Genomic DNA, 27,767 nt, shown 5'->3' on the forward strand with positions numbered 1-27,767 from the left:
AAATGCAAAACCATTGGTTAAAAAAGAAAAAGAAAAGAAAAATGAATCAAGAATAATATTGGTGCCACTTTCACATTAATTTATTTTACAATCAGTATTAATAGGAGTAGTGATCTTAATTTAAATTCAAAATGAAATTTATATCAGAGTTGTTTGTAATGTTATTGTATAGTCATTCTTGTGTAGCACACATATTGTTTACACTGTAATGTAGGCTCAATGAAACAATAGACAATACAAAAATGAGATGCATTTTAGACACAAAAATAGCTACTGAGGCACTTGTGTATTCTTATTTGCTGTACCAGTTTCTGTATATGCCCAAAATGTCACTTGCAGATTGCTACTAATGACTTGTTAGCCTTAAAAATCACCACGTGGGTGTGATAACCAGGCACAACCCTGCATCTCACATTTTGGCATATACACATGGCTTTGCATACATATGTGGCTGTTTGTCCCTGTCTCTTTTCTTCAACTCAGATGTGGATGTTTTCATGAGGATGGCAGCATTCTTGTATAGTACTCGTATTTCTGTTTGATGATACACTTTGGTCTCCCTTTTTGCAATTTGCTCTCAATGCAATACTTTGTAAATGAGGGAACATTACTGAAAGCAGTATTATGAAATGGGGGGCTGTGCATATAATTATTTGTAACCCCATAGGGAAAAAAAAAGAAGTTGTACAAGAATTAAGTTTATTGCTGATGAACAAGTTGGGTGGGAGGTCAGTGGGGATACTGATGTAAAATGATCATTCCAATGTCCTGATTATGGGAGAAAATGTTTCTTAAAACGTTGTTGCTATGCATGTATATGGATGGAATACAATTCCAGATCTGTTGGAAATTTTTATTTTGATGTGGTGTCATAATTAAACTTAAATCCTCAGGATAAACCCGTGCTTTCTGGTCTTTCTTTCACTCTGTTGTGCATCCATAAAAAAAGCACAACTCCTGTTTGTCGCATTTAAAAATAGACACAAAAGTTCATAAAGATTTACTTTTGCAAAAATGCAAAATTAGGTTTGCCAGCCAGACTCATCTGTTTGCAATTTACAAAATTAATCAAATCAACGTAAGTCCAAAAATAGAGCTGGTGGTGATGTAACTCAATTATATGCAAGTAACAAATGACTGAAGCTTATGCAGCAGAGACAGAAGAACTCAATGTACCTTTGCCTGTGGCAATAACATGGCAGAATATTGACAGAAATGAATGAGATAAAAAGCATCGGGTTGAGCAGTGACATGTGTGGCCTTTACATTGATTAGAAGTAATGTATTAGTTTTTAGAACTGGCCAATCAGGTGCAGAGACTGAAATAACAACTTCAAAGATCAGATTTTCTGAATCTAAGACAGCAAATATTTCATCACACTCAGTACCCTCCAGTTATCTTCAATTAAAAAGCTTCCAATGAAGCAGAGCTGTGGAAAACTGTTCTAAAATTGACTCCTTGATGAACCTTACCAGACACGTAGGCAATCTCTACAGATTGCTGCAGGGAAAGGTAAAAAGATAACTTGAATATTTTATTGAATATTTAAAACATATTCAACTATTATTCTGTTCAGGTCTTGGGGTGTAGTTATATTTTGGGCATGGGTCACTCACTCTGCTGTTTGGCTTGTCGCTGGTGGACTAGCCTCCTCAGGTGCTGGCTGATGGCAGATGGCTTCTTGTAGATCATTCGCCGGTCTGCTCCTTTTATGTGAATGTGATTGGCTGATGGGTAGGACTCCTCCAGAAATTTCTTTTGAAGCTTAGCTACCATCTGGTGCAGGGAAAAGATGATTTACTATGGGTTTTCCCCACACACAACAGTTATTAGAGTACTGTTTAGTCACTGTACAAGACGTGAGTTGTACAGCCAGAGTAAACACTCTCACCTGGTTCAGGTGTTCTGGTATTTGCTCATCAAAGGAGTCTCCAGTGATCACACTCACTGACACCCTGCTGGAGAGGGGCTTAAACTTTGTGATGTCCCTTTAAAAGCAACAAGAAATTGTAAATATGCCTTTTGTGTAACAGTTCAGTGTTGGTTCTGACTTCTGCATTTAACATGAAAACAGCAGAACTGTTAGGAAAACAACAAGTTTTCTAAGTGTGTTTGCCATACCTTACTTGAGCTGCACTTTCATTCAGAAAGTAATGTTCATCCACAGCACTGCTTTGGTGAGCAGGGTTACTTAGCAGGTATTTCTATAAGGGACAGAGATACAGAAAACAAATAAGCCACTAAATCCACAATGAATGAATGAATATGTTTTTATTCAGGTGTCATACACCTACAAGCACATGGTACTCTGATACACTGATGGTAAGCATTTGACAAAACTGAGCTATGTCAAAGATCTTGTTTGTACATGGTTTGTTTAATATTTCTTCTATTTTTCCTTATAATTTTCATATAGCACAGACCTGGATTTGTCCAGTAAATCAATTGGCAGGCATGTTAATGAACCTATTCCTCAGTCATAGCAGGTCAGCCTTTTACCCAACTTCACACACCTCCCACCTCATATCCCCACATACTGAGAGTTATGGGGACATTTTATGCACAGCTAAAAAAAAAAAAAAAAAAAAAAACACACAAGGCCTAGATCTGTTTTGCACATTTATCACTTTTTGTTTGTCTGCAACCACCAGATCCCTGTAAGTAAAAGACATAAGAACCGTTGGATGGAAGTACTGTAACCAAGATACAAAACCTAACCTTACTGAGAGCAGTCATGAGACAGAACTGCTAACATCTTTCAGCGCAAAGAAAGATATCATTCTCCAACACTGTAAATACATCCAAAAATACATGTCTAAAATGATTAGGGGAAAAACTGGGCAAATGAACTAATGCGATTGCTGCAGCAAGACAATTTGAATGTGGTGAAGTCAGCGCCCTGCTCACTCAGTGAAGAAGCTTCAGGCAGAACTCTAATATCACATCTGAAATCTCAGTCTTGGTTCTCTGATTCTGCAGCTCAGGGCGGGGAAAGTTCACCACGCTACTAGAATAGATGTGAATTCTCAAACTGAGCAGAATTCCCCTTTAACTGTATCTATCAACCACATGTGATGAGACCAAATAGCTTTGGTGCCGTTAACATAGCAGCAAACAATTCTGCTCCAGTTCAATTAAGCAGTGGTTACAGAACATGCCCTTGAGAAATGGACTGCATGCTCTATTGAGTTCGGCGAGCTTGTGAGTGTGTGTGTGTGTGTGTGTACGTTATAACCTTCACTAGCCTGTCTACAAAACCTTTCTCTGTCCTTGGAGAATTCAAGCACAATGATGTCCTTATCTCCTTGGCAACAACTGCAATACTTGAAAAGCTGAAATAGGTCCCTCATCACTACTGCCATCAAATCGTGGGTGGCTGGCAGCAGAGAACAAGGCATCTTAACGAACTGTTCGCATTCATCCCAAAGCTGGCGTCATTGCATCATACAGACAGTTGCAGAAAAACATTTAATGCTGAACGGATGTTTGAAATGTCACGGAGCGTACACAGAGGGCCACTAAAGTGTAAGTTGTTTCTCTGAACGAGAACAAAAAAAAAGAATGAAACTGAAGTAGGACCATGTGGTTTAAATGTAATAAACGGTTAAAAAATTTGCTTTCCTGCAATAATCTCTCTTTGTCTGTGGCCCTAATGGACCCTACATGAATGCTAGAGGTTTGTTTCAATGCTAAAATAAGGTGTCAGTCTATAAAGCACTTTCCCATGTTACCAAAGATATTGGCTGTTGTTCATCACCAGAATCCATTACTCCTCTTCTGCCTAAGATGTTTTCCATTGCAGGTAAAAAAAATTACTACAGGCCTTTAAGACAGACAGAACTGCCACAACTGTGTTTTTTCAAACAGATTCTGAATCTGAGCAGTGCAAAATAAAAGCCCTCCCCTGCGGAAAAAGCTCATCTGCTACACACAGCAAAAAGCTTGTAGCTTATATTAACAGCCTTTTCCTCACAAACTGTATGACCTGTCAAAAGGCTGAGTTTTACAATATACAAGGCATCGAAAGATACAGCGCGTTTGCGACGTCATGTCAGCTCCAGGAATGGGTTCAATTTTCATTTATTTAAAAATGATGTCTGGTGTCATATCATGCCAAATTCACAGTCTCTGACGATATGAAGACAAACGCTCCTGCAATCATCATCCACTCGTATCTCTGCTGAAGAGGAGACATGATTATTCTCACACTAGCACCATCCTGTGGTTGTACAGGAAAAATGGGAGATGTACATTTAAAATGCCGGGAAAAAATATCACTTTCCCTCCATATTTTTAATTAGGTTAAAAAGAAACTGTCTGAGCACAGGAACAAAGCCGGTGTCTTGTATTCAGACTATATAATCGTCAGTTTCTATGTTATAATAGCACCCTTCTACACCAATGACTTATGTTTATCCATAAATCACCTCTTAATTATAACTGACCTGCTGTGTCACTGTCAGCATGACACAACATGGAAAGAAAAGAGATTCCTGCAGATTTTTCTTCTTTTTATTTTTTGAACAATCAATGTTACAACCTTTAAGACATGCCTCATTATAATGTGTGTGTGTGTGTGGGTGTGTGTGCATTAGCCTGACCTGGAGCTGGATGACCTCCTCTGAGACGTTCTCGCCTTTGATAGTGGGTTCAATCGCCCCCAGGATAATCAGCATGCGGCTCAGTCCTATAGCTGCTGAAAACTGTCTGGCTTGGAATGATGGCAACAGCTTACCATACCTGAAGAAACACACACCAGACAAAGTAAAGTTTAACCATCTGAACTACTGGTTTTTAAAGTTGCATTGCTTGATATTTCGACCCTAACACGTTGACAATTTCTTATTTACAAATTCAGCAAGCATGGACTAACAATTAATAAGTAAGCGTTCATTTGGAGTCAAGTGTCTGTCAACCTGATGAGTGTAAGTTCAACATCCACTCTCCTATTAGCTCTACTTTTTTCCCCATGAACTCCTCAAGGAGAATATTTAGCTCTTTATCTAAATGCCCTACTAACCGTCTGCAAGCTTGCTTTGTTTGTCTGTCTGCACATCAACTTCCAGTCACCTGCTACTGTTGAAAGCAAAGCTGAAGAGAGTTTGTGTTAGCCTTACCCTTTCTTACTTTTTGCAGCTTAACAACATGCTAAAGTTCTGAATGGCGCCAATTCAACAAGCGTGATTTTATGATTACGATGGTGATTCAAGCAAAGCCATACATGATATTTGCCTTCCTCAAGTCTTTTTCAACCCCAAATCTCAAACTTTCTCTCCTGAAAACATTTGCCTGGGGAATGAGAAATAGTCTTTTTTTTTTTTTTGGCAGATGAAAGAAGAAGAGCTGTGGGATTTTGTAACTCAGGAGGCCCAATCGGTCTCGGCTCACTGGTGCTCTGAATTGGCTGGTCTCAGCCTGTGGAGCCCAATCAATAGTGCCACGTGCCTGCTGCCGCCATCGCCGTGCTGCGAAGTCTGCCCTTTACATGCAGCCAACACACTGTAGATCGGCCCCCCGCGTACCAGGAGACACTCATCCCTGTTTTAGCCTTACTCCTGATCTGGGCCAGGCTACTACAGCTGTGCCCCTAAGTCCCATCAGTCTCTCTCTGTTATATTGAATCCTATAGTAAATCATCTTTTAACAGTATCAACTTATATGTTACAGCCCTATTAGTGTAAGCTTAATAAGGACACAACTAATGTTTATTTTCACTATTGATTAATAGTTTAGATGTGTTCAGATTGCTCTTTTTGTCAAAGTCACAGTCCAAAAGCCCAAAACAATCCATTTAAAATCACATAAAAAAAGAAAACAGGGAAATCCTCACATTTAAGAAGCTTGTTTAGCATGTTTTTTAACCATCTTAGTGGTGCGGCTCTGTTGAAGCCAGTGTCAGACTGTTGATTCATCCATCTCTTTGGTAGAGGCTGAAATATCTCAGCTTTTACTAGATTCACTGGGACAAAATGTCATACAGACATTCAGACCCCCTCCCCCCCTTTCCATCTAGCACCACCATGAGTTTGACATTTCTGTTTTCTAGTGACATGTCTCAACAGCTAATGGATGGACTGTCATTAAATTTTCTGTCCTTACAGGGTTAATTTTGTTAACTTTGGTCGATTTCATCTAAAATTTGAATTTGTCCAGTACTTACCTGAAAAATTAACATTCCCATCAGCTTCAGCTGTACTTTGGACTTAGCCCAAATTAACAACTTGCATAACAACAGCATAGCACAACATATATGCTTAACACAGAGTCAATGTGGTAAACACGACCTGATAAACATCAGCATATTACCATTATCATGTCCACATTTTGCCATGCTAATGTGAGCATTTAGCACCAAGCACTGCTGTGCCTAAATAAAGCGATTAATTTTTCTTTTAATTGACTATTTGGTTAATTGATTCATTGTTTCATCAGTAAAACTTACTAATACTGTACATGAGTTGGAACAGTATCTTCAGTCACAGTTCAAACCAGTAGTATTTGCCACAGTGAACTGCATTTCACAACAGGCAGGCTTCAGCACTGCTTCACTGCCATTATACTGCTCATATCAAAGCTACATCATAAACATGCACTTTTCAGGTGTAAAATAACCCATTTCACCCGTTGTTGATATGACGTGTTACTACCAAAAGAACTGTGGCTTGAAATATCAAGCCCTGCTCCGGCAAAGCATGTCAGCACTGATTGGTCAGATAGAGCTGATAGAAACTGCAGAGAATGGCTGTTCAGCTACAACAAATGGCTCTGTAAGATAACATATCTGCCGTATTCACGGTACAGGAAATAGTCCCTGCAGGTCAATAATGGATACAGGCAGAGGGGGGAAAAGAAACAAGTCGGCTGTTCTAATTTTCAGTTTTCAGCAGACAGAGAAAACTTTTCAAATCAGACCTCCAGAGAGTGACATTTTGACATTTTCATCTTCTTTGCCACAGTTTTCCCCTGAAGTCATTCTGGCACCACAATTTAGAACTGACTCTTCGACCTGGCTCTTAAGGGACTTCTCAGTCTCTGCACATTTTCCACCTGTCACCCTTTTCTTACCCCTTGATTCCAAAAATAAAGGGGGAGGAAAAAACTCTCTTCCTATCAGCCCCCAAGTTTGAATCTGGTCAAATCATTCCTGGGTCTGGCATTGAACATTATTTCAAGGATTCTCCAGCCACCTGTCCTATTCCCTCCTCTTTTTTCCATTTTTAATTCTGCCCCGGAGTGAGGATTATGCGAAGCAAGGCATGCGTGTCAAAGGGAAATTTAGTGGGTAAAGACAGCCAAGATTGGTGGGATGAATTAAACAGATAACGGGAGGAGACGAAGTGGGGGAACCATGTAGAGCAAAACGCCTCACCGATGTTGGTCATTTCAGAGGGGCTCTTTTTTTTTCTCCCCACAGGAGCGAGGAGGCAATATCTAAATTAATAAAGTGATGAAATGAGTTTGTGCCGTGGACTTTCTGCTGTTTGACTTTCCCATCTGGATTAGTGCAGGCTGAATGGACGCTCTGTTACTTTTGTTACAACTGCGCAATTCACTGTCGGAATTTGGCCCTGTAGTGATAAGGCTCCCCTCCTCCTCCTCATTACCATCTCATTTCATATGCAGGGCCTCTGTTACCTGAGAGCCTGCTCACACACAAAACACGAACTATTACACGAGCTTCTGCCAACTATTACAATGAGCAGAGAACATTTAAACACGGACTATTACACGAGGCTCAACTAACTATTACGCCAAAGGAACATTTTTTTTTAAAAACTGGTTACTGCAAAGACGTCCACAGACTATTACAAAGAATGAGGGAACATGGACGTGGACAGGCACATGATGGGGCCTCTGACTCTCATGCAGGAAGGACAAATTGACCGTGTTCAGCAGAATCATCACAGCTACAAGTCTAAATTTATAAAGACCAGGATGGAACATTACAACCTGAATTTAACATGGAGCAAAACACAAGGCTATAATTCCCTAAATCTAGTATCTCATTGTATAATCAAATCTGCAGTTTTTCTACACAGGTTCTAAATGGTTTCAAATGTTAACATGGTCATAAACTATAGCAAAACATGATTTTAATTTGCTATGTTTATTCTATGTAACTGGAGCTCCAAGTTTGACATAACAACATATATTATTGTTTTTCCAGGACAGCCCTGGAAGTCAGGACTAATTGCCCAGTGGGACTATGCTGACTATGGGTTAAAGTTGTGTTTGCTATGTGTCAACACATCCTGTCAAAATAAGATGGGGAGGTTTCTGTTGTTGAGGATTTTATGGCTATTCACTGTGTTAGTCTGGTGACAGTATGATTTTGTCTTGTCACCTTCCTTGACATGTGTATTTGTGTGTGATTTCATGAATACCTTCTCCAAATACCAACTAAACTAAAAACTACTTTGCGGTATGAGCTACCACACTGTTGTTCACATATTAGCTGAAGCTATTTATATTTACATGCTTTGGGAGAAGAACAGGAACCTGGTGGTTCCCATAACCTGAACCTCAAATAACACATACAGTCTAGGTTCTGACTTGCTACTGTATTTTACAAACCAGAACGATTTGGAAATACACAATAAAAAGGAGACACCAAGACAAACGTCGTCATTTTTTTTGTTGTTGTTGTTCTGCCTGATAGGTGAGCGCCCAGAGTGCAGCACAGCTGTGGCAGCACTAAAATAGACTCTTTTACATTTACATGAGATGACAGAAAAGCCCCACCCACAGCTAATATACAGTACTTTTATACCTAAAAACATGTGAAAAGACAGAAAATAACACTGTCACAAATTTAACACGGTTTTAGTTTTAAGAATTCCAGAGACAGAAAACTTCAGATCAGATCTCTTTGATCTGATTTGACGTTTTCATCACCTGGTCCACAGCTTTCATGCAGCTTTCTATGTTTTATCTGAGACAATATAAACACACTGTTACAACACAGATAAAACTAAATCTGACCTTCATGAAACAAATACAGTTAAGTGTTGCAAATTGCATTTGCAAACTGTCAACTTGTTTGTATTGCTTTAATATTTAATTGTAAATGTTTGTATTTATGTTGGTTTTTATCGCAGTGTCATTACACTGTTATTTGATAATTATCTGATTTAAACTGCCCTGATTCTGCTTTTAAGAATAAAGACACCTGACTAACTGCCTTTATCACTGTACAATCCATTTCAGGACTATATCTGCTTTATTACTAACCTAATAAAGCAGATATAGTCTGCCATTTTGTTTCACTTCATTCATTATATGAAGCAACGAGCAAATCTGACATGTGCATGGTAATTGGCCTTGAACCAGGCCTCATACTGTTAATGAAGATCACTTACACTGTGCGTATAGTTGAAACTTTGGATCCCAGTGAACACAATATTTTTTTAAAAGTATTTTAAAAATAATTTTAAACAGGAAATGAAGAGAACCTCAAAACTGTTACAATGTAGGACAACTGCAAATTCAAAGGCACAATACCCAGTATGAACACAAGGTGTCATTCTTGCACCACAGCCCATGTCAGGCTGAGACCAGCATTCCCTTCGAGCTCAAGGCCATCCTCTCTACATGAATACTATAGATTACACTGGGGTAAATACACAGGGGCCACGGCAGCCCTTCTTCATTAGTGGAGCATAACAGCAATACTTACGCTTACAGTGGTTCTAATTACAATTAATTGGCATTCCTGATTCGTTTGGGAGTCTCGAGATGCACGGGGTGGGAGGGGGGCAAGCTCAGGGGTGAGGCTGACACACTGGGGGCTATTAAAGAACCACAGCATAAAGCATAATGAATCCCACACTGTATACAGAGGGGCAAAAAAGTATTTAGTCAGCCACCGATTGTGCAAGTTCTCTCGCTTAAAATGATGACAGAGGTCTGTAATTTACATCATAGGTACACTTCAACTGTGAGAGACAGAATGTGGAAAAAAAATCCAGAAATTTTTGATCCAGAAACCTTTGTTGACAATGACAGAGGTCAAACGTTTCCTGTAGGTCTTCACCAGGTTTGCACACACTGTAGCTGGTATTTAGGCCCATTCTTCCATGTCGCTGGGCAACACGGGCTTTCAACTCCCTCCACAGATTTTCTATTGGGTTGAGGTCTGGAGACTGGCTAGGCCACTCCAGGACCTTGAAATGCTTCTTACGGAGCCACTCCTTCGTTGCCCGGGCAGTGTGTTTGGGATCACTGTCATGCTGGAAGACCCAGCCACGTCTCATCTTCAATGCTCTCGCTGATGAAAGGAGGTTTTTGCTCAAAATCTCACGATACATGGCCCCATTCATTCTTTCCTTAACACGGATCAGTCGTCCTGTTCCCTTTGCAGAAAAACAGCCCCAAAGCATGATGTTTCCACCCCCATGCTTCACAGTGGGTATGGTGTTCTTGGGATCCAACTCAGCATTCTTCTTCCTCCAAACACAACGAGTTGAGTTTTTACCAAAAATTTCTATTTTGGTCTCATCTGACCACATGACATTCTCCCAATCTTCCTCTGGATCATCCACATGGTCACTGGCAAACTTTAGACGGGCCTGGACATGTGCTGGCTAAAGCAGGGGGACACGTCTGGCACTGCAGGATTTGATTCCCTGTCGGCGTAGTGTGATGGTAAGCTTTGTTGCTTTGGTCCCAGCTCTCTGCAGGTCATTCACCAGGTCCCCCCGTGTAGTTCTGGGATTCTTGCTCACCGTTCTCATGATCAGTTTGACCCCACGGGATGAGAGCTTGCGTGGAGCCCCAGATCGAGGGAGATTATCAATGACCTTGTATGTCTTCCATTTTCTAATAATTGCTCCCACAGCTGCCATTCATACAGGTAAGAAGTGGAGGACAGAAGAGCTTCTTATAGAGGAAGTTACAGGTTTGTGAGAGCCAGAAATCTTGCTTGTTTGTAGGTGACCAAATACTTATTTTACGCAGGAATTTATAAATAAATTCTTTAAAAATCCTACAATGTGATTTCCTGGATTTTTTTTCCACATTATGTCTCTCACAGTTGAAGTGTACCTATGATGAAAATTACAGACCTCTGTCATCATTTTAAGCGGGAGAACTTGCACAATCGGTGGCTAACTAAATACTTTTTTGCCCCACTGTATATGTGAATTTTGTGTTTCATAACCAAAGTCCTGTTCTTTCACTGTATCTGTATTATTAATTCACAAAATATACATTAACATACAAATGTCATTTTTTTCTATTTTAAATATATTCCCTATTTAAATTAGCATCACATTTTACCCCAAAATGATTTAATGTGTTTACTTTTTTATACAGTTTGTGCCAACTAATGCCAAAGTTGACAGGGATGAACTTGAAAGATTTACAAGGTTTTTCTTTCTCATTTCCAATCATGAAATGTCCTTCAATTTTTGCTGCATCATGCTTTTGCCAGGCTGCATCTTCTCCTGCTGCTTCATTTTATTTCCTGCTGTCCTAACTTTTTCCTGTTTCCCTCTCTTTTCTTTCACCATTCCTCTATCTCCCTCCCTCCATCGGCCCATGACCGGGTGATTGCTGCCAATCTCAGCCGAGGATTCCTGGAGGGGTTTAGAGCAGGGCTGTGCTCCAGTGGGTTATTGAACGCAGCTCGCAGTGAAAGCAAATGGGCTCTGAGGGAGAGACTGGATATGTCATCACTGGCTGCTACTGTTTACCAATGAAGGCGGAGGAGACGGAGAGAGAGAGAGCAAATGCTCAGAGATTACATAATGCCACTTAAAGTATTAAATTAATTACTGTAACATCTGAGTATAATTGAAATGTTTAAATGTCTTAGAAATAGAAGGTATAGTATAGACACAGAGGAGAGGAGAGGAGAGGAGAGCTTTGTTGTGTCTGTAAATCTTTCCGCTAACAAAGTGCTGTGGGGAAGGATAGAAACACTCTCCTTGTCCCTGATATTAAACCCTGTCTGGCTTATAAATCAAACCGAATGCAGAAGTTGTGTGTGTCTGAGCGGTCGTCAGTCAATGTGACAGTCATACGCTGCCTGTCATACAGAGCAGGCTCCAGGTGAGCATATCTGCTACACACTGCAGCAAGCTGTGTGGGTAACTCGAGCGTGTGTGTGCGATGCATACACACAGTATGCACCTGTATAAATGTTTATGTGATCGGGACCGTGTGTGTGCTTGCGCTCAGACCTTTCTGAGCATATTAATGACAGGTAGGATGATGAATGGGGCAGAAAGTGTCGTTTTCATTTTAGGACTCATAACTCAATCAGGCCTCCATCCAGGCCTGCAGCCGCAGATGTTAGGCCCCCACTGAGAGACTCATTACCTCATACGCTCCCTCGGCAGACAGTTGAATGCACCAGGCATTCACAAAAAAAAAAAAAAAAAAAAAACTAAAGAGAGAGTGGACATCCTGGATACTGTGAATTTATACAGCATACGCACACATATGAGCTAAAACTATCTCCCTCGAAATTCCTCAGCTGCATACCTGACTAACTACAGACAGTGTGTCCCAGCATCAAACTCTAAGTATTCAAATTATCAACAAAGTAAAACTAAAAACTGCTGATGACTAACACTTAGAAGACGTGAGATGCAGAGGGAAGGAATGAGGAGACTTTCAAGTGGTGCTCCTGTGAGGACTGAGTTGCACTAAACACAGTAATGGTACATTAAAACGAAGAGTTTGCCAATCAATCAGCATTCATTAAAATGTAAGGACCATCCCATTAGATGAGAGCATTCCCCACTGTTTCTGCTCTCTGAGCAAATATATTCCCCACGGGGTAAATTAGTTTAATACTCCACACATACCCTCGGCTGCAGAAAGACAGGAGACACACACACCCGCGTAGGGATGTAAATGCACAGGAAAAGCATTCCTTTTTCTTTAAAAGTACAAGATTAAATTATCAATTTAATCCATCTGGTGGTATTTATTAGAACCTTTGAAGGCATTTGTCTAGTTATAGGTTAAAATCTATAACCAGTGATGTTATCTAGAGAATCCAAAGACTGAGTACACAAGGCGGCCAAAAGTATGTGTTTTTCATAGTTTGGGTTTGGTCCTAAATCCTGTTTTTTCAGTACAGGAGGGGATACTCACACACTGCTGAGCCATGAGCAACTGCAGCCATTCAAGCAGTGTTGGCACAATGCAAATGGTTTTCCACAGGGCAGCACACAAGGTAAAAGAAGTTGTTTACCTTCATATACAATGGATCCGCTGACCAAATAGCACAGAATAGAACCAGGAGCACCAAACGACTGCATTTCTTACAGCTGCTTCACAATATAAGCCTCCAGGTGGTTCACCAAAAGCATTTTAAGCCATTTTTATGTCAGTGACAGTAAAGACAATTCAGGAAAGTGAGATGGGGATAGACATGTAGTTCATGGTTGATGCCTTGAACCCCAGGCCGCTGGGATTGCCCATGCCCTGGGAAACTTTTAATGTGAGGAAGCAGCAGGAAATGTTCACTTCACATCCGCATCAACAACACACAGCTCTAATATGCCTGAAAGTCATCAGTAAGCAGCAGTAATGCTGATATCTCAAAGTGTGAAAAGACATAAGAATAAAACTAAACTGAACACCTCACAGATTCAGTTAGAAGCTACAAAAGTTTTGAGGACTGAACAGGGACAAATTTTGAAAAACAGTGCTTCCTGAAGTCACCAGCACAGACACACACATGTTGGGCCACTCAGATAGGCACAAGCTTAAAGCAGCTTATTTGACTGGTAAACACCATCCTGCTTTGGTCATTTTCAGCCGTGGTACCAGTAGGACTCTAACAGTGTGGCTCAGCTCAACTGTCCCCTGGTACAGAGACATAGAGGAAACATGTATTTAAAGCTTGCTGGAGGTCCACACAATTTAAGCAGCCAGTGAGGCCCAATGAAACACAGCTTTAGCTCCCATTTTAATGTCACAACATACAAAACTATTCAACAAAGTTGTGTACTTCAAACACTGTGGCAACAGTTTGGGGACGGTCCACTCCCATTTCAACATAGCAATGTCCCCCCTGCATAAATCATCATGTATAGAATATTGTGTTCTGTCCTGAAGTGAAGAGATGTAGAGCTCCCTCTGCTTGTGCTGCTGAAACAAACAGTGACAGCGCCGAGTGACCTAAACCACTGGCTCTCATCCTCAATGCAATTTGTCCAGACGTACGCCAGGGCTTCTCCTAATCTCTGATGCTAGACCCACTGCTTGGTTTTTCATCAGGAAGCATTATCTATGCCTGCAAGGGAATGAGACACATGCTGCCACATCTGCAGAGGAAAATCCCAAATAAGAAAGCTGACCCCTCACAGCAAGTGCACACAAGTGAATGCCTACGCACGCAGGCACGTACATACACAAGCACACGGAAATACCATTCTCAGGAGATGATGGCAAATCATTTTGTAGGATGTAACAGAACTAATTTTGGGAGCGAGCTTCTGTTAATGAGCAGGTCTTTGATGTGTAAATCCTCCAGTCCCAGTGCAAGGCTGATACAGTCTCCCCACAAGCCTGCTCAGGTGCAGCCCTGCTCCCTTCTGCATTACTTATCTTGTGTACCAAATACTGTAAAACCTCCAACAGCTAATAAACCCCTATCCATGAGAGACAAATACACAGCTACATGCAACCTTTCTGAACAAAAAAATCAGTACAACATAAAAATATGTATGTACAAAAGGAATAAAAGCATGCTGAAGAACACAATGGCGCAGGGATGCAAGGATGCTGAGATGCATGGTGTTGTGCTGCATCTTCATACTGTATATCCCATTCCTGTTTCTATTTTTACTCCTCCGTGGAAATCAGACACCAATGATAAAATTGTTTTTTTACGGAGTAAATGTAAGTCTTTGGTTCATTTCATTTCTCCATTGCTTCTCCACAGAGTAATTGGATTGTGGCTGCACTGTCATGTACTCAGTGAAATGAATGCCTATTAATCAGAGGATAATTGGACACATACCCCTGATAAATGGTGCTGCTCCACTTTGAGTCACGTACAAATTAGGCCATTTTTTAGGGATTCGTTTCTTATCTGGCTTGACTCATGCTTATGTAAGCTGCAAGCTCCTATTGGTGGACGGAACCACAGAGGCACTAAGTCGTGCCTAAAAATGAGATTACTTGCTTTTACCATACAGTCGTCTGTCATATCAGAGCACACTAATTCCCTGGTGGTGATTCTAAATCATCACAAAATGTTTTTTGAGCTAGCAGAATTACTTCACTGGCACTGATCGAACTTGTCCTACTACGACCATGGCTTACTACTTAAAAAAAATTAGGAAGATATAGCATTACAGAGGTTGTACACTCCTGGATATGGATGGATAAATAAATGAATAATGTAGAATTTCAGTTCTGTTCGTCGGTTCTAAACAAATTACTGAATGGCTTCAGAAACTTTTCAGATCCCTTCACATTTTGCAGTCTTTGTGATGTAAATTTAATTTTAAATGGATAAAATTGCCATTTTTGCCCACCAATCTACACTCAAAAATATAAAATGACTATATGAGATATATATTGAAAAATCAAAAATTGAAATCTCTCATTACAAAAGTAACCATGCCCTTCATTAAGTTCCTTGTAGATGCTCTTTTGGTGGCAATTACAGCTTTAAGTCTTCTTGGGTAAGTCTCTTCAAGCTTTGCACACCTGGATTTGGGCAGTTTATCCCATTTCTTCCTGGCAGATCCTCTTAACCTCCGTCAGGTTGGATGGGAAGTGTTTGAACTGCCATCTTCAGGTCTCTCCACAGATGTTCTATGGTATTTGTGTCTGGGCTTTGGCTGCACCACTCAAGGACGGTCAGAGACTTGTCTCGAAGCCAACGCAGCATTCTCTTGGCTGTATGCCTCATGTCACTGTCGTGCTGAAAGGTGAACCGCTTCCCCAGTCTCGGGTCACTTGGACTCTGGAGCAGGTTTTCTTCGAGGATCTCTCTGTATTCGGTCACATACTTCAGTCATTCTGACCAGTCTCCCTATCCCTGCTGCTAAGAACCATCCCCACTGAATGATGCTTCCAGCACTATGCTACAAAATGGGGATGGTATTAGGCAGGTGATGAGCAGTACCTGGTGAGTTCAATTTTTGTCTCATCAGGTTCTGCTGGCAAACTCCAAGGGAGCTGTAACATGCATGACTGATGGAGTGCAGCTGAGAAGGGCTGTCCTTCCAGCAGGTTCTCCCATCTCTGCAGAGGACTTCTGAAACTCTGTCAAGGTGACTGTTGGGTCCTTGGTCATCTCCCTTACAGAGGCCCTTACTGCCTGGTTACTTAGCTTGGTCGGACGGTGGTTCCAAACTTCTTCCATTTCACAATTATTGAGGCCACCGTTCTCCAGGGAACACTCAAAGCCTTAGAAATGGGTTTAGAAATCGTTTTTTGTCCTGTAATGCAGTGTGAACTGTGTGACCTTAAATACACAGGCGTGTATTTCTGAACTCCAAGCACTTCAATTTGCCAGATGTGGACTCCAGTTAAGTTTCAGACATATCTCAAGGAAAATAAAGGAAAGGGGATACACCTGACCATAATCTGGGGTGCCACAGAAAATGCCCAAATACTTTTGTAAAAATGAGAGATTTCAGTTTTTGTTTTTTTAGTAAATTCGCAAACTTTCACCTTATCATTATGAGTTATTGAGTGTAGACTGAAATGAATGCCAATTAATCAGAGGATAACTGGACACATACCCCTGATAAATGGTGCTGCTCCACTTTGAGTCACGTACAAATTAGGCCATTTTTTAGGGATTCGTTTCTTATCTGGCTTGACTCATGCTTATGTAAGCTGCAAGCTCCTATTGGTGGACGGAACTACAGATGCACTAAGTTGTGCCTAAAAATGAGATTACTTGCTTTTACCATACAGTCGTCTGTCATATCAGAGCACACTAATTCCCTGGTGGTGATTCTAAATCATCACAAAATGTTTTTTGAGCTAGCAGAATTACTTCACTGGCACTGATCGAACTTGTCCTACTACGACCATGGCTTACTACTTAAAAAAAATTAGGAAGATATAGCATTACAGAGGTTGTACACTCCTGGATATGGATGGATAAATAAATGAATAATGTAGAATTTCAGTTCTGTTCGTCGGTTCTAAACAAATTACTGAATGGCTTCAGAAACTTTTCAGATCCCTTCACATTTTGCAGTCTTTGTGATGTAAATTTAATTTTAAATGGATAAAATTGCCATTTTTGCCCACCAATCTACACTCAAAAATATAAAATGACTATATGAGATATATATTGAAAAATCAAAAATTGAAATCTCTCATTACAAAAGTAACCATGCCCTTCATTAAGTTCCTTGTAGATGCTCTTTTGGTGGCAATTACAGCTTTAAGTCTTCTTGGGTAAGTCTCTTCAAGCTTTGCACACCTGGATTTGGGCAGTTTATCCCATTTCTTCCTGGCAGATCCTCTTAACCTCCGTCAGGTTGGATGGGAAGTGTTTGAACTGCCATCTTCAGGTCTCTCCACAGATGTTCTATGGTATTTGTGTCTGGGCTTTGGCTGCACCACTCAAGGACGGTCAGAGACTTGTCTCGAAGCCAACGCAGCATTCTCTTGGCTGTATGCCTCATGTCACTGTCGTGCTGAAAGGTGAACCGCTGCCCCAGTCTAGGGTCACTTGGACTCTGGAGCAGGTTTTCTTCAAGGATCTCTCTGTATTCGGTCACATACTTCAGTCATTCTGACCAGTCTCCCTATCCCTGCTGCTAAGAACCATCCCCACTGAATGATGCTTCCAGCACTATGCTACAAAATGGGGATGGTATTAGGCAGGTGATGAGCAGTACCTGGTGAGTTCAATTTTTGTCTCATCAGGTTCTGCTGGCAAACTCCAAGGGAGCTGTAACATGCATGACTGATGGAGTGCAGCTGAGAAGGGCTGTCCTTCCAGCAGGTTCTCCCATCTCTGCAGAGGACTTCTGAAACTCTGTCAAGGTGACTGTTGGGTCCTTGGTCATCTCCCTTACAGAGGCCCTTACTGCCTGGTTACTTAGCTTGGTCGGACGGTGGTTCCAAACTTCTTCCATTTCACAATTATTGAGGCCACCGTTCTCCAGGGAACACTCAAAGCCTTAGAAATGGGTTTAGAAATCGTTTTTTGTCCTGACATGCAGTGTGAACTGTGTGACCCTAAATACACAGGCGTGTATTTCTGAACTCCAAGCACTTCAATTTGCCAGATGTGGACTCCAGTTAAGTTTCAGACATATCTCAAGGAAAATAAAGGAAAGGGGATACACCTGACCATAATCTGGGGTGCCACAGAAAATGCCTGAATACTTTTGTAAAAATGAGAGATTTCAGTTTTTGTTTTTTTAGTAAATTCGCAAACTTTCACTTTATCATTATGAGTTATTGAGTGTAGACTGAAATGAATGCCAATTAATCAGAGGATAATTGGACACATACCCCTGATAAATGGTGCTGCTCCACTTTGAGTCACGTACAAATTAGGCCATTTTTTAGGGATTCGTTTCTTATCTGGCTTGACTCATGCTTATGTAAGCTGCAAGCTCCTATTGGTGGACGGAACTACAGATGCACTAAGTTGTGCCTAAAAATGAGATTACTTGCTTTTACCATACAGTCGTCTGTCATATCAGAGCACACTAATTCCTTGGTGGTGATTCTAAATCATCACAAAATGTTTTTTGAGCTAGCAGAATTACTTCACTGGCACTGATCGAACTTGTCCTACTGCGACAATGGCTTACTACTTAAAAAAATTTAAGAAGATATAGCATTACAGAGGTTGTACGCTCCTGGATATGGATGGATAAATAAATGAATAATGTAGAATTTCAGTTCTGTTCGTCGGTTTTAAACAAATTACTGAATGGCTTCAGAAACTTTTCAGATCCCTTCACATTTTGCACTCTTTCTGTTGTAAATTTAATTTTAAATGGATAAAGTTGCCCTTTTTTGCCCAGCAATCTACACTCAAAAATCTATGACTATATTAGATATATATTGAAAAATCAAAAATTGAAATCTCTCATTACAAAAGTAATCATGCCCTTCATTAGGTTCCTTGTAGATGCTCTTTTGGTGGCAATTACAGCTTTAAGTCTTCTTGGGTAAGTCTCTTCAAGCTTTGCACACCTGGATTTGGGCAGTTTATCCCATTTCTTCCTGGCAGATCCTCTTAACCTCCGTCAGGTTGGATGGGAAGTGTTTGAACTGCCATCTTCAGGTCTCTCCACAGATGTTCTATGGTATTTGTGTCTGGGCTTTGGCTGCACCACTCAAGGACGGTCAGAGACTTGTCTCAAAGCCAACGCAGGATTCTCTTGGCTGTATGCCTCATGTCACTGTCGTGCTGAAAGGTGAACCGCTTCCCCAGTCTCGGGTCACTTGGACTCTGGAGCAGGTTTTCTTCGAGGATCTCTCTGTATTCGGTCACATACTTCAGTCATTCTGACCAGTCTCCCTATCCCTGCTGCTAAGAACCATCCCCACTGAATGATGCTTCCAGCACTATGCTACAAAATGGGGATGGTATTAGGCAGGTGATGAGCAGTACCTGGTGAGTTCAATTTTTGTCTCATCAGGTTCTGCTGGCAAACTCCAAGGGAGCTGTAACATGCATGACTGATGGAGTGCAGCTGAGAAGGGCTGTCCTTCCAGCAGGTTCTCCCATCTCTGCAGAGGACTTCTGAAACTCTGTCAAGGTGACTGTTGGGTCCTTGGTCATCTCCCTTACAGAGGCCCTTACTGCCTGGTTACTTAGCTTGGTCGGACGGTGGTTCCAAACTTCTTCCATTTCACAATTATTGAGGCCACCGTTCTCCAGGGAACACTCAAAGCCTTAGAAATGGGTTTAGAAATCGTTTTTTGTCCTGTAATGCAGTGTGAACTGTGTGACCTTAAATACACAGGCGTGTATTTCTGAACTCCAAGCACTTCAATTTGCCAGATGTGGACTCCAGTTAAGTTTCAGACATATCTCAAGGAAAATAAAGGAAAGGGGATACACCTGACCATAATCTGGGGTGCCACAGAAAATGCCCAAATACTTTTGTAAAAATGAGAGATTTCAGTTTTTGTTTTTTTAGTAAATTCGCAAACTTTCACTTTATCATTATGAGTTATTGAGTGTAGACTGATGGGAAAAAATGGAAATTTTACAAATACTATTTATGCTGGAAACCACATATAAATTATGCCAAAGCAAGTCTATCAAAATACAACTTCATTATACACTTTGTATTGTCCATCCATACTACCATACATTACTTACTGTGTAAGTAAACGATCAAGCAAATCCAATTTTAATACTTCAAATGAGAGCTACAGTTCTTATCAAGCACTAACAGGCATATTTTATTTAATCAAAAGCTCTAAAATTCAATAACTTGTTAGATGTTAAAAGCACAAAACCACACAAATGGTCAAAAACAAAACGCAAGGATGCATTTCAAAAGAGCAGTGCTTTGAGCTAAATGCTAACGTTGGCATGCTCGCAATGACAGTTCAAGCTTGCTGATGTTAAGCAGGCATAATGTTAAATAACTGTTTTCTAGAGTAATAGTAATTTTTTGCCATCTGACTGTTTTTTTATTCATTCATTCTTTTGTCCAAAATTGTCTGCATAATTATTACAGCAAAACTACGTTTAAAATTCCAAACGATAGATAGTTCTGTTTTACACCAGAAATATCTATTGTGTGTTAAGCAGCTTTGCAACAGACAGGAAACGTATTACAGATGTTGTCTTTATTATGTAGCCATCACTGCTGGGCTCTTTGCTACGACTAAAAGTTTAACATTTGTTAAATCATATCTTAATTATCGTCTCTTAAGCAGTGAAATACCTTTTAATGATCACGCATGACACGGTTTACTTGTAAACAATCTGAAGTAGTACAACTGACACTTCTATCAACATTACTCCTCCACACTCTGGGTTATCATTAATAACCCATCCCCCCTTGTATGATAATTAATGCATAATGAGATATACACCGTGACAATGACTACCACTTGACATATATCTGCCTGGAGAATTAAAGCACTGTCATATCACTTTCCGTCAGTCAGTCTCGACAACCGCCACAACCCTTGCTCCCCCCTCATCTGTTTCGTGCTAAAAGAGTACGATCAGCTAATGAGTTTCCTCAGCCTTCAATTAATCATGTTAATGAGCCCCACCCAGCAAAGATAATCAGCTGTTCTCACCATAAAAGCCAATAAGGGAAAAGTTTGGAGCTTGACTGGTGAAACATGCCTCCCTTTTCCTCATCCTAATCTTCTTTTTTTTTTTTTTGGTACATTTCCTTTTTTTTCTTCTCCTCTTCCCTGCCTTTCCCTTTTTATCTGCTCCTCTGTGCCCTTCAGAGCTCCTTATCGTCCGCGTCACTCCTCTCCACGCTCCTCTTTCCTCAATCTTCTTTTCACATCCCTCTCTAATTTTTGCTTCTTCAACATCTTTCCATCCTCTTCTTTCCTTTCATGCTCTTCCTCCCTTCCTTTTTCCCCCTACCTCTGTCCTTCCTACGACCCTGAATCCCCAAGCTTCAACTCACCAGTACTCCTTCCACTGGTCCTCCTCAAAAACGTCCTCTGGGATGGGATCAATCAGCACCAGATCTGACACTTGCCTGAGGACAATGAGAGGACACACACAAATACACTCAGATGAGGTAAGACTCACTGACTACCTTTGTCCACTTTACCCTCCTGGCCCGGGCCTTAATGAGTGTGAGATGGATGGCGTCATCCTGTCTGTCTTCCTGTAGATTTGTCTATCCTGTGTCCCCACAGAGAGGTAATCACACGTACATCAGATCCGGGGGCAATATTTCCATTTGGAAAGGTGTCACCTACTCACCACTACTTAATTTTCTCCCTTAATGGCAGCAACATCGTGCCTGATTAAGTACTAAATCTTTCATTCCAGGTACAGGCTACTTGTCACGTTAATCACGCCGTTGTCCCTGAGACGGATGAGTTATGGGTGATGATGAGAATATATTTTGTTAACTGTGAGTTTGAGAGGCACTTCATTCCATATGCTATAAAGCCATTTTTAAATTAGTCATCTTTAAATCTTATCAAAGATTTGGTAGACCTTTAAAGGAGTCTGTGGATATTCTATATGCTTATGTTATTTTATTGTCAACAAACCCCATGAAAAGACCAAAACCAACAATAAATCCATCCGGCTAACAAGATGATGTGTGTGTATAGACCTACACCGTTATTAAAAACACACAAATGAGTCACACTGTTGCACATGTTCCTTTATTAACACACATAGTGTGGTTTATTCAGTCTCTGTCCCAAGTCCACTGACTGACAGCCACAGACGGTGCAGGGAAGTCAGAAAGTATCGAGAGACGGACCAAACTGTTGTTGGCTTTGGTCCCATAAGAGGACCAAAGCCAACAAGACTAAGAAAAATATACACCAGCATTATCCTTCAACTTTACTACATTTTGGCTGGGCTTTTAGTCAGTCTTTTTGATTAAAGCTGAAACTGGACACATGCTACTGATTTAGTGTTTTATGCTTCAGTCTGTAATGTGTAGGTGCTACTGTTTGTCACCTACAAGTATCTTTCTATCATCAGCTTCTCCTTACGTACCTACGTGCCAGTCTTTTGTCTTGTGGTTTTGCTTCTTGTTTAATTACTGCTATACATCACAGTTGGCCAAAGAGTAAAATCTTATAAATACGCTGTTTTGTTGTCAGAATATGGATTAAATTTGCTTTCAAAATACTTAATTCACTGTGTAAATTTGAGTTCCCCTTTAATTATTTCCATTATAAAATACTTACACATCGTGAATGTGGCTGTAGAATCTGCCATTGAGTGCGCCAAGCTCGGAGCCCACCAGTATGAAGGGCTTGGCGATCCCAGCAGCCTGCAGGAGTCGGTGCAGATCATCAACCATCCTGGAAGACAACAACACTCATCTGTCTGTGCACAAAAACCAGGGCACGCTGCAAACTGGGCCAGGAGGTTTATTTATTCAGGTAAGTGGGAATAGGTCCCCCAACTTGAAATATTACAACAGGCCATCATTAATCTCATTAATCTCTGATCTGCTCATTAACGGGTTTATTAAGAAGCCACTGGAGAGTCATTATTAAGATGCAAAAATAACCTAAAAAAGGAGGAAGGGTCAAAAAATAAATAAGTAAGAAGTGTCACAAATTACTTTAAAGAATGTTAACAACTGAATAAAACTTATAGCAATATTTTTAGCTCTCTAAATCACATTCCACAAATGGCACCAAAATAAACACTAAAGCTGAAACTTCAATGACAGCATAAAGGAGGGACCTGCAGGTTCCTCTCCACTGAAAAAAAAACCACAAGACAAACAATCACGAGCAAACTCTCTATATATCATCAGAGGGAGCATCATCATTACATGAGATGCAGCAGCTCCTGTCTGAGAGCCATCTGTTGTCCTGGTTTTGTTGCGCTAATAAATCAAAACTGAGGTGTCACACTGAAATGAAGAGATTTCACAAGACATAGGGCTGGGTCATCATCAAACTCCTTGAGATACTGAATTCTGGGAAATTGATTGCTTGCGTCACAAACAGGTGGCCGCCCGCTTTCCGGGCCAGATGCCAAGGTAAACTAGACTGCTGCCCTTCAGCGAACCACACCAGCTCATTCCCTAGGCAGATTTAAGGCTCGACAAACGCGTTACCGTGTCAGACACAGGGAGATTACAGCCCAATCCCACAGCAGCGTGACGCAGGGCAGGGCAGTGGTGTGTTCTGCAGATGAAGGCAATACACAAAGTGTCCATGCACACATGAGCCTCTACTGACTGGAGCGTTCATGAAAAGTTCCAAACAGCTGCTTTATCAAGGAAACATTGATTCCCTGAGGGTATTTACTCTGCTATGGCAGTACTGACTGTACTGTAGTACAGAAGGACTTTTTTTTTTTTAACCTGACACTGTGTAACTGTCGCCCTTAAATGTGAAATGATTAAATTTATCAACAATAAAAATGTATCTGCAAAAGTTTTTAACAATCAATTACAACTTTCAGAGTTGAAACAATTAGCCAGTTAATCAATTAGACAATCAATGGGAAATTAATTATCAACAATTTTGATGATCAATTCATATTTTAATTATTAGGACATTATGCTAATCATTCTCTGGTCCCAGCCTCTCAAATGTGAAGATGTGCTGTTCTGTCTCCATGTTATATTTTACTGTAAATTGAATGTGGGGGATCTTTGGGTTTTAAATTGTTGGTCAGACAAAACAGGCCCCTTCATCTTTTGAAAATTGTAGTGGGCATTTTTCATATTTTCTGACATTTCACAGACCAGTTGCTAACCACTAGTAGCACCACAGAGCAATGTTTTTACAAGCAGGTGCCCATTTCTTTTGTTTTATGCAACTGCACAAGGACACACATGTGCAAGCACACAGGTGACGAAATCCTTGACCTTCATCAGAATCCTCTGTTAATGATGAGAAGGAATCTGACTTGGTGTTTCTCCTCGCACACACAACCCTGACAGTCTCAAACCTTTTCTCCTCCTATAGCCTTAAGCTGGAGGGTCCTGAAACTGACACAAGCAATACAGGAGGTCGCCACAAAAACTGAAGAGGTGCTATTGAAGAATGCCCCACAGGAAATTCTGTCTGCCCACAATCAGCACTCATCAGATCCAGATTCACCTGCACCACACTGTCCAGCACTGTACATTTGGCCTACACCTCATTTAAAATTACATACATAATTAAACAAGACAGACAGAAGCGCAGATGTAAACCAGGCCACTTATTCAGAAACCAGTTCATGGCAATGAAAGAACAAATTTCAAACTGACACAGACATTATGTTTACAATACAGACTCTGCAGATGGTGAATAATAAAAGTGTTATCCTGCAGTTTATTTGTTACTAGGACTCAGAATGACAGTCACATAAAGTAGTATTCTTACCGTCCAGTTGTTGACATCCCCCAAACTTTCTCAGTTCCCGTGGTTTCATTCTGCATTAGTCGTTTGCTGAAGCCCAGTCCCATTCTGTCATAGGTGCAAACCTAAGCAGTGTGACAAACAGGGACAACATGGGTTCAGAAGGCTTTTTAAATAACACCATGTTCCACATTCACACGAGATGCACTTAGTAAGGACCCAGTCACTCCCTGTTCTGTACAAGAACACTGAAATGCATGACAGTTGTGTAACATTGTAAAATACGATACATATGCAAGTGTAAACAGAGCACTGTAAGTTTGTTTGTTTTTGTAACTGCTGTTGTGATGCAGTTGTTCAGATGGATCTAGGCCCTTCCCCAACAAGCCTGTGACCTCATTTGGGTCACATTTCAGACAAACAACATGGGGCAGGCTGTCAGCCCCGACTTTCTGCTGTACTGACTCCTTGTTGAGCAGAGATGATGTGGCAAAGCCACTGCAAGGACTGTCCTTACATTACCCTGACAACAACTAAAATGGTCACATTAGCAGTATCTGATTCCAGAGAATGTTCCCTACAGTGGATTTTCTTGGTCAAAGGCAAACCAATATCAGTATGTTAACTCACCCTTAGTATATATCTTGAATGTGATTCATCTGAGAGATTTATTTCACTTCTAATGATCTGATTTGTTTCAAGAGAATAATAATAAAAAAGAAATAATATTTTTGGTAAATAGTTTAAAAAAATACAAGAACATTTCCCCACCTTTGTTACTGTGGCCACACTTTCTTGGACATGAAACCAAATGTCTGAGGACTTTCCAGTTGGTGCATCCAGTATGACTGAACAAGAAAAAACAAGTAAGCTCAGTTAAAAGACAGAAGCAAGCTAATGAAAATTATTCATGGCAGATTCAAACAAAAAGTTGTATTACCAACTGGTTTTCCTCGTCCTTTACACAAAAGATGCATCTTTTGACCCAAACTGACATCGACAATCTGGCCATCTGAACATAAGAGGGACAAGAACATACACAAAGATAAGGCTTCACGTTACTATAAAATTAAACTAAAAGGAACAATGACTCGGTTGGACTTGGATAAACAAACCTTTGGGCAAGAGCATCTGTCCTTCTCTCTGCAGCGATGCATAGTTGAGAAATGGAGGGATGATGATGATCAAAAGTAAACACTTTCCAATGTTTATGAGCACAGAACCATAAGACACTCTGCCTTTAGCTTCAGCCTGGGTGTGAAGCCTTTGATCTGGATCCTAGTTTATGCAGAGAAGAAAAAGTGAAGTTAACTCACACATTAACCTCATTTATAAAGCCTGATTTGATTTCAGCATCCTGGAGTTGAACATACACAAACGCACACTGTATACACACACACACCATCTATTTTTTATAAACATTTCACGTACATTGTGCGAAAGGTTTAGGCATTTTAGATGTTTAGATTCTTATCCATTACACAATATCATCAGGGAAACACTTCATCAGTCCCAAATTCATTTTGCAAAACTACAAAATGGCAACAGCCCCAAATATACAGAGATGTACCTCGAAGAACTGGTTATGTTTTAAAGGCAGGGGGAAGTAACAACAAAAACTGTTTTTTTTGTGTTTACTGCACTTTGTTGTTCAATGATAAACAAAAACTTTTTAAAAATCATTCTTACTTTTTACACTTTTAGTGCCTAAAACTTTTACACAGTACAGTACATACTCATACACATTTAACCAGCTGTACATTTGTGTTATCATCTTAGCAATTTCAGTCGTGATTCCATTCCAAGCAATAATACTCGATTTTTATCAAAACCACAAAAGGTTCAAAGAGAGCATCAGGGTGAACTGCTGGGTATTTCTGCAGAGGATGACCCTCTCACACATAAGCAAACTTGTCGCAGTTATTGTTATTTTGTTCTCGATGTAAGCCGAATTAAAGAACTGATGCAAATGATTTATTATACTGGTGAAATATGATAAACAGAATGTGAATACGCTGTAAATATGCAAATCGTAAATGAAAACGCTGTTTTTTTGGAGGGAATTTGGCTCCTCTTCGTCTCTTCAAAATTGAGGGACGATATCGGATACTGTTTGATACTCCACACAACGTCAATATTGACCAGTAAAAAAGCAGGAAAACATCAGTAGCAGACATACACTGATTTGAACAAAGACAAACATTTTGGAGCTTTTGGAATCAGTTAGCTAGTGCTAGCTAGCAGAGCAGACACGTGTAGCTATAGGCAGCGGGCTAGCGTTAACTTTGAATTACCTTTTTATCAACACGTACAGGTTCATTGTTTGATGACTGAGCTTCCGTTCTCCGACGCATTTTAATATAAAGCAATCAATACGTGTTGTAACACTACATGCACAAACTGTGCAGAATGAATTGAATTTCGGCAACTTCCTGGTGGAGGTACAGAAGCCGTCAGGAGACAAACTTATACCTTACGCGTTGCGCTAGGCCGTAGCTCTTCCTATCACAGGTGTGTGTTAACTTGATCGTTTGCCTGTCTTTTCATCACAATTTTTTGTCATCACAAAAAGACAGAATGTTAAGTAAATATCATTTCCACTGTCACGCTTAAGTTATACAACACGTTGTTAAAGTTGTATGTAACACTGAAGTCTGCAATGTCTCTGTCAAAACAGTAAATAAAGTTATAATGGCAAAACTATATTGGTTTTTGGCAGTTGTTAATTACTGTATGTATATATAATACGACACTATTATTAGTAGTAGTAGTAGTAGTAGCAGTAGTAGTAGTAGTAGTAGTGGCAGTGTCATTG

General features: G+C 40.4%; 1 protein-coding gene across 1 annotated transcript; it reads right to left on the minus strand.

The window, feature by feature from the left end:
• Positions 1–67: 67 nt before the first annotated feature.
• Positions 68–27,381, minus strand: si:dkey-122a22.2. Its single transcript, XM_041045211.1, has 11 exons — positions 27,247–27,381; positions 26,068–26,230; positions 25,893–25,964; positions 25,724–25,800; positions 24,977–25,077; positions 22,829–22,945; positions 21,574–21,648; positions 4,603–4,741; positions 2,123–2,205; positions 1,893–1,989; positions 68–1,777 (listed from the first exon to the last, which is right to left on the minus strand). The coding sequence occupies exons 1-11, from the start codon at positions 27,304–27,306 to the stop codon at positions 1,610–1,612; spliced, it is 1,152 nt and encodes a 383-aa protein (XP_040901145.1). The 5' UTR covers positions 27,307–27,381; the 3' UTR covers positions 68–1,609.
• Between the last annotated feature and the right edge of the window lie 386 nt (positions 27,382–27,767).

Source organism: Toxotes jaculatrix, chromosome 8, assembly GCF_017976425.1.
Source record: "Toxotes jaculatrix isolate fToxJac2 chromosome 8, fToxJac2.pri, whole genome shotgun sequence".
NCBI lineage: Eukaryota > Metazoa > Chordata > Actinopteri > Toxotidae > Toxotes > Toxotes jaculatrix.

Coding starts and splice junctions, on each gene's coding strand:
- si:dkey-122a22.2 (XM_041045211.1), bottom strand. CDS start 27,306: ATGCGTCGGAGAACGGAAGCTCAGTCATCAAACAATGAACCTGTACGT. Junction 26,231..27,246: donor CTGTACGTGTTGATAAAAAG/GTAATTCAAAGT, acceptor TGCATAAACTAG/GATCCAGATCAAAGGCTTCA. Junction 2,206..4,602: donor AGGAGGTCATCCAGCTCCAG/GTCAGGCTAATG, acceptor TGTCCCTTATAG/AAATACCTGCTAAGTAACCC.